General features: G+C 38.6%; 1 protein-coding gene across 3 annotated transcripts in view; it reads left to right on the forward strand.

Moving 5' to 3' along the window:
- GC (gamma-glutamyl carboxylase) overlaps positions 1 to 13,343 on the forward strand; it is an 84,392-nt gene that overhangs the window by 62,504 nt on the left and 8,545 nt on the right. For all 3 annotated transcript variants that reach the window (XM_035351722.2, XM_085807202.1, XM_035351723.2), the window contains one exon: positions 2,455 to 2,581. In XM_035351722.2, the coding sequence (XP_035207613.1) occupies positions 2,455 to 2,581 (127 nt within the window). The remainder of the gene's footprint in view (positions 1 to 2,454; positions 2,582 to 13,343) is intronic.

Below are 13,343 nucleotides of genomic sequence, written 5' to 3' on the forward strand. Positions count from 1 at the left end.
TTTGACTTTACATTTTAGAGCACAAGTTTGTGTTGATAGCCATAACCGAAACTTTTTTACATTCGAAATAAATAAACAAATAGCAGCTGCTGTTGGCGCCCAGCGACTATCTTCTTCACCGCCGTTGCCTAGCAACGATTCTTGTAATGCGCATGCGCCAATATAGTTTTCTTTCTTGATACTAATGTTTTGATACTAATGTTGATTGATAGATGTTTTGAATGGCTGCTGATTGAGTGGTTTAGATTTTCAATAAATGAAAGATGAATTTCAAAAGAAATTAGTTTCGTTATTTCGTAGTGTCCACAACATCTCCCAAACTTTTTTATATTATGGGAAGTGAGTATAGATTTAAGAATATGCTGAAAGCACCACCAATTAATATTTTTCTTATATTCATATACACTACCGTCCAAAAGTTAAGGAACAGCATGTTTTTGTGTCTAATTTGAGAATGAAGCAACATGCAAACAAGAAATTTACAGAAGATGTTCACTAAACAGTTCCTTAATGAATGCGACATAGAACGTTTCTAAAGTTTAACACAAATATGAAATACAACAAAAAATTGCACTCTTGAAGAAACAGTATATCACTGGTGACAGGTGAATGCAGGGCCGGCCACCCCTTTATATGACAAATCGGGTATCGTCCGGTTACCCGCACCTATCTAGAATAACGGCCTAAGTGGTTAATGAGATAGGCAAACAATAAACACTTATACATTAAAAGAAATGATACACTGATAATGCAACTGGTACATTAATGCAGAAGAGGACAAATAATGATTACACGTAATCGTGTATCATCCTGTATGACTATACATAAACACTTAACATAAACATTAGCCCAACATTAATAGCAATGATATTCTGACAACGACACATGCACAGTAATACGAATGATGGCGATAAATGAAAACACATAATCATGTTTTATTCTACTGTGCTATGCACACATCAATAAAAATGATACATACACGCCTATACGTTGACAGAAATGATACACTGAAAATGAAAATTGTGCATCAGTGTGAACGATGACAATTAATGATTACACATAATCGTGTATTACCTTTCGTGGCTATTAGTACAAATGATACACTTGAACACTTCACAGATTTTCGGGGAAAAAAATGGGGTGGTAACATTACAAAAATAGTTTCTGATAAGGAATGTGTTCACCCCTATCTGCAATACAGTGGCGGCAGCGACGTTCCATGCTGTCAATTAAATTGTCGTTCAGTGAAATGGGAAGCAACGACCAGACGCGGAGTAAACCTTGTTCAAGCTCATATAACGACCTTGGGGAGAACTTAAAGCAGCAATCTGTCTCCCGAGGTAGTTCCAAAAATGCTCAATCGGATACAGGTCTGGGGATTGAGCTGGCCTTTCCATCCACTCCATACCGTGACCCTTAAGGTATTCTTCCGCAACCCGAGCTCGATGCGGTCGCGCATTGTCGTCCATCAGAAGAAATTCAGGACCAATAGAGCACATGGGCGTATGTATTGATCAGGGATCTCATCACCATCTCAGACCGCTCACAGTTCCTCCATGGAACACATGCAGGCCAGTATGACTACCGAGAGAGATCCCAGCCCAAACCTTATTCCACCACCTCTGTAACTGTATCTTCCCACAATGTGGGATTGGTTGTATCTGGTGCGTTGTTCCCTCCAGGTCAGCTGACGACCTGAGTCACTCGCCAATGTGGACCTGAACTCGTTTGTGAAGAGAACAGACGCCCATTGTTGACTAGTCCAGGAGACGTGTTCTCTTGCCCAACATAAGCGGATACCTCTGTGTCCTCGGGTCAAGGAGACACAAACAACTTGCCTACAGACCTGTATTGTGCAGGGATCTGCGCATTGTAGTCGCTGAGATTCTTGTTCCTGTTGCCACTATATATGATCTGCCATAAGCTGAGGCACAGTAATGTTACTTCTCCTTCGGTGTTGTAACTCTAAGTCTGCCAGGAATAAATTTTCTAGGCACAGAATCCTCTGATTCAAAGACATTGAGACGTCTAGCAGCATCAACTTGTGACATCCATTTCCGTCCATCCGATCGCCCGCCACCTCAACGAATCGGGCAAATGACTTCTCCTGGACATTGATAGGCTGTCCTGGATAGTGTCCATAAAAGTGTAATAACAACTGAAGATCAACACTTGTGAACAAAAATTACAATCTTTGAGTTGTTTCTCCAACTTCTATATAAGTATTCAGTTCTATAAAATAAACATGGTACCTATTGTTTTTGCATATATTTTCTGAATATTTGTTACTGTCATGCATATGAACTGCGAATATATGAGTTACTGACATTTTTCTAATGATCAGCTTTGAAAAACATGCTGTTCCTTAACTTTAGGAGGGCAGTGTACTTTTTATGATATTTATAATCTCAGAATTAACAAAATATTTCTGACGAATTTCCTATAAATTTTCAGATCCCATCTTCAACATACCACGTAGTGTCTCCTCTCAAGCATAGCCCTGCCTGCTATATGTACACGTACTACGTTAACAGAACAGAAATCTCATCAGTCAGTCAGTCATCAAAAAAGTCACAAAACGGTAAGACGAAAAAAAGTTAAAATTTTTGTGGAGTAATTCTGAAATATTAAAATTATTTTCAATGCAAAGATAAGTAACATTCTGAAAGTACTATTTATTAAGAAACTGATGGAAACAAAATGCCAACCATTTGATCTAGTTTACAAATACGAAATATATTCGACCTGTGAATTCAAGTTCACAGTATAACACAGCACTGAATAGTACTCAACCAAACGATTGATTTGGTAATTCTTTTGGTCCAGTAACATTTTCTTGTGTAATTATAATGATGATTTTCTGATTGTCCAAAGCACTTGAATGATGATTACCGAAGGGAAGGGATGCCTTTGTGTAGACCGTAATAACGAAGCATATAGCGTATTTATATTACACATAGCACTTAAGACTTTTCTGTTATTTTCATTCCTGGATAATATTCACTATCTCGATTTCTTGAAACTTCTTGAGAAATTGATTAAAAATATATTGCAAGATTAAATTCAGTATGATGTTGTTCAAAGTGGATATTTAAATAATTAAAAAAATCAATTTATTACAATTTACTGTACCTTGATGGCCTCCCTTATAGTTGCATATTCGGATAAAAGAAGACAATAAAAGTACAAGCTGTAAAAAAAATTACGTTAGGTATTCTCGATATTATTTATATGAGAAAAGCTTAAAATCCGTCAATCTGACTTTTGATATTTATTTCATCTAAAATTTACACAATAAACTGAATCTAAGGTATTTTACAATAACCAGCAACCTGCACATTTTAATTTTAATAACAATTAGCAACGTTCACAAAGAAAAAGGCTTAAGAAGGCTATGTTGTTTTGACTAATCTTACTCGTCTGCCCTCATCAGAACAAGTCCACGAAATTAATCGTAGCACACAGTACAAGATTACTCTGCTCTCGCAAGAGCACCTTACAGAGAGATTTTTTTCAATTCCGTACGACTTTCCCCACTCCTTCATATCCATCCAATTCCCCAATTCCATCCATCTTCGAGAGAGAGCACCTCGGGTAATGGGTCTGAGGGTCTCCAACCCGTTTTCCTCTACCACCAAACCACACCTCACAGACGCTATACATTTATAAACATCCATGCCTTCTCCGAGATTCGAAACCAGGCCCTTCGGTGCTGTAGTCAGAGTCACTGACCACTATACCGTTCAGACGGTTTAAGAAGGCTACATATGGGAAAACTTTCGAAAACTCCCATACTTCCAGCCCATGTATAGAAATTCTAAACCAGCATTAAGCAATCATATTCACACGTCCATTGGTGGGTTTAAACTTAAAACGAGGGCCCACCAGCGGCCAAAAGGTCAAGTCGCTGAACACTGCTTGGTTTCGATATCAGGCGAACGAGCTGGCTGCTTGGGCACTTTCGTGGTTTTATCCATGTAAACAGTATACAAGCCAGTTTCCTTTAAGACGTTCTCCACGAAGGTATCTCTCCCTTTCGACAGATAGCCATCGCGGGCTTTGCCATGATTAAAAAAAAATGAAACCTTAAAATGAGAGAAAATTCGATGACTACTTTTAATTTTAGAGGACGTTATTGTGAAATTAACTCCAATTTAAATTTAAATTACTGTTAATTTTAAGATTTAATAGAAATGTTTTCCGGGTATTTGTTAGCTTTAAATGTTTTAGCATACGAAACTTAGTAGTTTATTTTAGAGATTCAAATTAAAAGTCTGCGGTAGACTTCCGATTAACTGAGGTAATGACGAGAACGATATCCACGGTTAACCTAAAATGGCGGTTAATCCGAGAACAATTTAAAAAGTACATGGAAGACAAATAACCAGTGTTATATCTAAGGAAAACTATTACTGTTAGCTTATCTGCACTTTAATCACTTTAATTTGGGGAATAAGTACACTTGGTTATGTAAAACTGAATCAATATTTCAAAACAGAAAAAATAAATGCATATTGCCCTTTATTTTAATAGGAGGCGATGGGAAACAGAAAACAGAAGACTAATAGCTGCATACTTAATTTATTTTTTAGATTTAGCAATTTCTTTTTGCTGGATTATTTAACGAGAATTTTTTTATAAGATTACTTGCAATCAAATTACTTACTGTAAGGGATAAAAAAGTTCCTAAGTCATGGACCTTATAAGAAATAGACTAACCCAGTGGGCGGGGCAAGCGTCACACACATGTCGGGAAGAGAGAGTAGGGACGATTTAGTTTATCGTAACATTGAAACATATGGCGTTTGTATCACATAACTCTTTTTAATTATTAAATGTGATACGTTGTATAAATGATGAGATAATAAAAATCACAGTTTTTGCTAATAAGATTTTATATATCTTATGAAACCACTTTTTAGTGCATTTTGAGTATTTTTTTACTGCATTTTGAGCATAAGCGTAATTCTTGTCTAAACATCATTACTTTGATAAAACGGTAAAAACTCAAAAAAAATTCGCAGTAAATAAAAAAATCTTATGCGGAACTAGAAATAAATTTTAAAAAATAATTACTATAAAATACAAGATATTATACGTCCAATCTTTTAATGCGCCTAAAGTAACCTTGTAATTTTATATACCTGTAAATACTTTAAGCAGAATGACTATACATCCATAAATACACATGTATGAAAGTAAACAATTTAGGATATTTGTTGCATTGAAAACTTCGCTTACTTCACTTTTTATTTCAAATATTTGTGAAAAAAAGATTATATCTATTTATCTATTAATATAAATACACACACTTATATATATATATTTAGAGAGAGAGAGGAAGAGAAACAGATAATATGGTTTATTGATGCTTAAATAAAATTAATTTAGTAAATCTGCTTCGAAAATTTTCTCTCTGTTTAGATTCATTGTAACATGCAACTGCATGATGCATTCTGATTTTTAAATGCTGAAATATCACTGCTTTAATTAATTTAATCAGGTGGGTTTTATCTGGCTCATCATCATAAATATGGTTTTGAAGAGTAGGAAATATGTGTTCCTACGCTTTTTAAGACTTTTAGAGTCATGAAATTTATAATATTTTTTTTTATTCAATTTAAACTCCTTTTCAGTCTGCCTAAAAATTATTTCTGCAGTTTTGCAGATCATTCGGACGTCACTGGAAGGAGACGTCAAACCTTTACATCCAGATTTATAATATTTGAAACCTAGAAAACCATCATATGGTTCTGTTGAAACTAAAGCTGAGAAACAGATATTACATTTTACTTTATAAGCTAAGCTTTTAACAACAAAACCAGCTATATAAGATGTATACTTTTCGTTCTTAAATATTCTTATTTTTGATTAGTTATAATGCTAGGAATTAAAATTTACCTATAATTTAAAAAAGCAGCACAAAATTATAAATTTTAAAGAAAAACTTTCAAAAATTCATTTTTAGGCATTTTAGTACTTAGCTATAGTTTAGTATTAGTTATAGTTTTAGTAATTGTAAGAGAAAATTACTTAGTTTAATTTTTCTGTTAGTTCAGATTTAAAATATTATTTTCTAAAAGAAGAAGTTACAAATTCGCTTACATCATAGGAAAAGCTAAAAATATATACAAGCCTAAAAGCATGCAACAGCTTTATAATTATTTAGAACGTTAATTATGCTCGAAAAACATGCTAAGTATTTAAAAAGCAATCTCGGTGTCAAAAAAAAAATATTTAAAAATTCTTACTTGTAAAATGAGGCACTACCACCAGCTTTTTCGTGACAGGTGACGGAGGACGGGGACGCGGACGTGACAGGTGACAGGTGACGGAGGACGTGAAGCAACTCCCAGGAGCCTCATGAGGCCACCTTGGGAGTTTATTGAAGAATTTTACGTAATTGTACATGGCCATACAGAGGCGTCTTAGGAATACATTAGTTTTGATCGATAGGCGGATGATTTGTTACATCTTGGTTTTTAGACACTGTTAGACACTAATTACAGCATATACATACACATACAAGTACATACAATTGCACATATAAAGATACATACAAAACACTTGTAAAACACATATAAAAGCACATATATAACACATATAAAACATGTAAGCACATTATATAAAAATAGAAATTAGATACTAGTTTGCACACACTTATACAAGTAAAACACATACTTATAATGAAACATATTTAAGCTAATATATAGTATACACTTACACTAAAGACACATTTAGATCATTTAGACACATTTAGATCACATATCACATGTAAAATGCGCAAATAAACATACATAAAGCATGCAGGCACACTGTAGAATATCAAATTTTGTTATTAGATGATATAGTAATTACAGATGAAACTTTACTCTGGAGAATACATTATGCAATACGTTATATCAGATACACAATACTTATTTAATTTGAATAGATATGCAGCGCTTTTTATATACATAATGCTTACAGAATTGATACACAATGTAAAAACAGATACACTATGCTTGTAAAGCATTAGATATTAGAATTTATACTGCGCACAATTGTACAAACGAAATAAGACACTATACTACTATATACAACACAGTTATGGTGTACAATTATGCAAACACAATTATACTAACGTATTAAAACGCAGAATAAAACACTATACTACGGTATATAACACAATTGTGCACAATTATATAAACACAATTATACTTACACATTAAAAAAAAAATCTATACTATTGTATACACACAATTATAGTACGCAGCACCATGCATGCTATGTTACCAAGCTATATATTTCTATGCGAAGCTATGAGATTATACAGGTAATGCAGATACAATATTGATAGATATAGATGAATTATACATTATGCATATGTCAGATACAGTGCAGATATAATACAGATAGTTTGAGTAATACTGATATGATGTGCAGGCAATAACTGTAGTGGAGACACTATGTTATAGAATGCGCTGAGCTTATTTTATATTATATTAGATGCACAGTGTTTATTGGATTAAAGTAGGTACACAGTACTTTTTATATACACATTGCTCACAGAACAAATGCACAGTGCAAAGTCAGATACACAACAGGTTGTAAGGTATTGCAGGTAATGCACACGCAATGTAGATAGTTGCATAGTAATTATATGCTTTATATACAGCAGATACTGTGCAGAATTTGACAAATTCAGTGCAGAATGAGGTGCATATTTATTGCAGATAGTTTGTATAACGCGTTTGTGTAATACAGTACTGGCAATGACTGTAGGAGAAACACTATGTTGTAGAATACACAGTGCATATTAGTATTGTAATAGATACATGATGCTTGTTATATACACAATGCTTACAGAATGGTTACACAATGCAAAGTCGGATACACATTTGTTTTACACTGTTCAGTTAAGCATGGACTAGCATGGACATGCAAGTAGTAACCTGTGATTAGTCAGTGTTGAGCTCTGTACACTGATGATAAGTTCTGTACACGATTTGTCAGGGCGTTCCAATTACTCTGCGCACAGTACCTTATACACTGATATATAACTTGCAGTTGTTGTAATGACTGTGGTTATTCCAGGAAATACTTCTATAGATATTTCAGTCGTTGTAACTACTACAGAGACACAATGCAGGTAGCAGTCTGTTCATAGTCAGTAGTTTGCTCTATACGCCGTAAGTGAGTACTGTACGCAGTAAGCAGCTATGTCTGCAGTTATGTTGCAGTGCAGTTATGTTATAAGCGCAGCACATAATTTAAACATATTGTAAGTTGCATTCAGCTGATTGTCAGTATAAGAGACTGTCAGAATTCTGTTGATGATTTGGTAGTGAAAGCTGACTGTGGTTGCTTTATGAGACGCCTTAATTGACGCTAGTTTGGTTGGCAGATATCTTGCCCTAGGTCGTTGACCTGCCTAATTATTTGGCAGATCTTTTTGACCGCTGGTGGGTGCTTAATGATGAATCGTTTATATGATTCTATATTTGTGGCTGGGAGTGGTAGGTGTAAGTTGGATGTAAGGCTGCATTCAAATATGTAGTGGTCGGGGGAGCCAGTTGCCCCGCAGACGCATATATCTGTCATCGAAATTGCATGTCTTTGAAAATAGGATGGAAATGGGCCGTGCCCCGTGATATAGTATGTCAAGGGTGCAATGGCCTGGAGACGTTCGTTGTCTACTATTGGGTAGAATCCATGTGTCCTTCTTCCTGTATCACAGTTATCCCACTCCTGTTGCCACTGTTCTTTGCTTAGTTCTCTTAGCTTTCGCTTTAAATACGAAGTCGGGATTGGAGTTGTCACCTCTTGCGCGTCGTTGTTGAGTGCCGCCTCGTTTGCTAACTGGTCTGCCATCTCGTTACCCTCTATGCCATCATGTCCTTTCACCCAGATTAGTTTGATGTGTGTTTGCATATTGTTACGCAGGAGCTGTTGGATTGCTATAATTGTGGGTGAGGTATGGTGGTGATTCATGATTGCCTGTAGCACTGACATGCTGTCTGTGTGAATTTCGGTTGCTGCTAGATTGATATCCTGAGCATACTGAATTGCAGCTGCTATTGCCACAGCTTCTGCCTGGAAAATGCTGTTGTGGGTAGCGAGATGGCCTTTCCATTTGCTTTCCACTCGGTCATTTTTGAAGTGAACGAAGGCGCATCCCACTCCATTGTCATGCTTTGATCCATCGGTGTAGAATCGTGAGTTCACATGTGGAGTTTCTCTGAGAGGCGTTGGGTGTTGTGCTGTCACGACATGGATGCCTTTACTTTTGTGTGCCGGGTGCACATACTGCACACTCCCTGGTAATTCATACTGTGTTGCATGGAAGGCGGTGCCAGCAAAGTTGGCATCTTGTTTTAGCCTAATTAGGCGCTCATATGCAGCTTCTATGCTGGCCTTTATGTGCAGGGGTGTTAGTCCCGCAAGGACCGTTATTGCACTTGATGCCGTTGTCCTATATGCCCTACTTATGTTTAGAGTAAATGGCCGTTGTATTGTTGTCAAGAGTTTGATCTTGCGACTGCTCATTGGTTGCGCCCATATAGCCGATGCGTAAAGAACAATTCTCTCCGCTACCGTTAGATATAGCAGTTTCTGGATGTGAGAGTTTTGCCCCCAGTTGCTTCCCTGGAATTGTCTGGCTTTCTTAGCTATATTTGCTGTCTTGACTCTGATGTCTTGAAGGTGGGGCAGCCATATGAGACCCTGATCCCATGTAAGTCCGAGATATTTTATGGTTTTTGAGATCTTTAGATTTCGTCCCATCAATTTTATACACGGCCGTCGCGTTGGATTAGTTCTCGGTCGTGGGATGACTACTGCCGTTGACTTCTGTGCGGAAATGATCAATTTAAGTCTACTGCATTTATCTGAAAATATGGAACAGGTTTCCGTACCATTTCGTTCGAGTTCTTCTCTTGTGCGGCCAGAGACTAGCAATGCCGCATCATCTGCATATGCTATCACTCTGGTATGGGTAGGCCATTTGATTTGTAATAAGGAATTAAACGTGATTATCCACAGTAGAGGCCCGGCACATGACCCCTGTGGGCACCCCCTTTCCTGCTGTTTAGTGACGACACCGTTATTATTGACTATAATTAGACTTCTAGAGTGGAGATAGTCAGTGAAGATATTAAAAAGGTTCCTTGGACACTTTGCCTCCCTGAGGGACTGCTTTATTGCAGGCCACCAGAGAGTATCAAAGGCACTTTGAAGATCTAAAGAGATAAATGCAGTATGTAGATTGTTGATTCTGTTGTCATTTATATGTTTTCGAATGTGTTCTAGAGCATGGATGGTAGATGTGCCTGTCCTGAATCCATATTGATGTGGGCTAAGAAAGTTTTGTCGGTATAGATGGTGCTTCAGCCTGTTGACTAGCAGTTTTTCGTAGATCTTACCCAATGCAGATAACAGACATATGGGTCTAAAGGATCTTGGATCTTCCGAGGATTTGTGCTTTTTTAAAAACAGGACGACCTGTCCTTGTTTGAATGCAGTAGGGAAGATTTGACAATGTAGAAGCTTGTTAAACAGAACTTTAAAGTAAGTGGGTCGAGCGTTGAAGGCGACCTTGATTATTGCATAATCCAGGCCGTCAGGACCTGGTGCCTTTTTGACTGGAAGCTGTCGAAAGATTTGCTTGATCTCTTCCATTTCAAATGGTTCGTCGTCTGAAGTCTCTGGGATAGTGGTGTTTCCCCTTGTGTGCCTTTGCTCTGGCGTGTCATCGTCCGGATCGTCTGCTGGGAAGACTGTGTTTAAGGTTGTGGCTGCCGTGGATTCTGCTATGTTGGTGGTAATGGGTTGGTTGGCAATTTGGGCATAGAGTTGATCCGGCTTAAAGACCTTGTTGGTGGCAAGCTTGTGTAGAATTCCATATGGGTTGTTATTTTCTGTGCAGAACTTACGCCAGCTGGTTATTTTGGCTTTAAGGATATTATTTTTATAATGCGCTCTTTCCTCCCTAAAGGTTGCTAGTATTGCATTCTTGGTGGTTTCGTTAATGTTGGTGCGAAGGCGACGTCGTAAAGCCCTGCACTTTTGCCGTTGCTGTCGCAGTTCCTTTGTCCACCAGGAAATTCCTTGCAAACATTTTGCTGCTCTGGTGGGCAGGTGCTGATCGCAAATGCTCCGTAGAGTGTCAAGCAGCCGCTCGGTATAAGTGTTCAGATCATTGGGGCTCTTGTATTGACTTAGCTCCTGCTCTTCTTGCTGTAATGTTAGAGAGAAAGCTTTGTTAAGTATTCGCAATTTGTTACCCGGAAGTTTGTATCTTTTAAAGATGCTGATCCTTGTGTCGCTTGCAATATTGAAGTGTATGTAGCGATGGTCCGAGCAGCTCTCTTCATATGCTACCATCCAGTCTTGTAGGTTATTGGATATATCATTAGTAGTCACTGTAATATCTGGCCATCCGTGGTGGTACGTGTTGTCAAATGTGGGTGGCGCGTTGGGTGTGTTTATGATTTGCAGATTGCTGGCCAATATGTAGTCTTCCAAGACTTGCCCTTTTGGAGTGGTAGCTGGGTAACCCCATATGATGTTGTGGGCATTAAAATCACCGCCTATAACATGTGATGTTGTGGGGCACTTTGTCTTTACTTCTTCGATGCTCATGATGGTCTGGTGGATATCATCCGGTGGGGGACTGTAGATGGAGGAAATGATGATCTGTGAATTTGAGAAGCTGAGGAGGATTGCTACATGGTCTCGCTTCTGTGTAATTATCAGCGGGGACCAGAGGGGGTTGCAGCAGGCGATTGCTGCTCTTGGTGGTGGCTCATTCTGTTGTGCTTTGCGCTGAAATATTTTCCAACAGAGTGGCAAACAGGCGACTTCCCCTGCTCTGCAGTAAGGTTCTTGAATCAATAGTATATCTGGTTGATGGTTGATTGTATGTTGGATCAATTGTGACGCGGCGGCTTTTGCTCTTTGTAAATTAATCTGGATGCATTTGATAACTTCTCGTTGGATGTCTGGTGTTTGCATTATTTGAGTGGGCGGCTGTGGCAAATCACTCGTATCTGGTACTGCGTCTGATATTAGCGATGTATCTTCCGTACGAGGGGCAGTTGACATCATAGGCTGGATGATCGCAGGGGATGCTCCTGTTTGTCTTATAGTTATAGTCTGCGCAGTTGATACACGCGGGCTGCTGCGCTCGGCATTCACGGATGTCGTGTTCTTCTGTGCAGTATGCACAATAATGTTTGTTGGAGCACTCCTTTTGAGTGTGGCCGAGTTCCTGGCATCTGTAGCATCGCTTGGTGTTGTAGAAGTCTGCAATTCGGTATGCCCGCCAGCCGAGGTAGAGTCTGGGAGCCTGCATGATTCGCTGGTAGACTGTAGGTTGGCAGTCAAGAACCCATTTAACTGTGTTTCTTCTATCTCGGAGGCGGTAGAGGATCTTGACTGTTGATTTGGTAGCATTGTGCTCCGATGCCAAAGCTTGTTCTATTTCGTGTTCCTGGACTTCATGTGGGACGCTGTGGATAGCAACTCTTGGAAGTCTTGTGGCGGGAAGCTTGGTCTCTACCAGTTCTTGTCCCTTTGCACTGTTTAGCGTATTTTTTAGCTTGTCAAGGTCCTCCTTCGTGTGACAGTCAACGGCTAGCCCTCCTTTTTGTATGTTTCTGACTGTGGATACCTTTACTCCTATCTTGGGGAGTGGGAATTCCTGGCTGAGTTTAGCCTTAAGGTCTTGACTGGTGGAGCAGGTGGCTTCCTTAGGATATAGTAATAGTGTGTGCCGGGGCGTAGTTATGTGACTAGTATCTTTAGCCTTAGCTGCAGCAGCCGCGTAGGATGGACCTCTGATCGGATTAGGCAGTGGTGCTACAGCGAACACGTTATGCCTCTGCTGGTCTGTTTGATACTGGTTATTTGCATGTGCTAATTCGCAGCAGAAGAGAGTGGAGGTATTGGTACTTGTGTCGGCTTTTGTTGGTTTTGCTGTGTATTCGGGGCCTTCTAGGGCTAACTTCTGTAGAGCCTCTAGTGAGGTAAGAATACGTTCTCTGAGTTCTGTTCGGAGCAGAAATTTACCACCTCGGTAGGTAGTTGTTACTCTCTTGATTTCCTGGTAGAAGAGGTCTACCTTTTCAGCATGAGCTATATCTGAGTTTAAGATAGAGGTCGGGTCTAAGGCGCTAGACGACGTTGTTATATCTTCGTCAGTAGATAGAGTAGATTTTAGTACCATGATATAATGCAGACAATGACAGTTAATATGCAGAATTACAATAAAAAGCGTACAGTTACATAATCTAAGGCAATACAGTTAAATATAAGTGCGTGCAATGAAAGCGCTGCCAACAGTTAGCGTGCACGGGTACAAG

The sequence above is a fragment of the Stegodyphus dumicola genome, chromosome 1, assembly GCF_044657685.1.
Source record: "Stegodyphus dumicola isolate Sdum_Otavi_A_Nest chromosome 1, ASM4465768v1".
NCBI lineage: Eukaryota > Metazoa > Arthropoda > Arachnida > Araneae > Eresidae > Stegodyphus > Stegodyphus dumicola.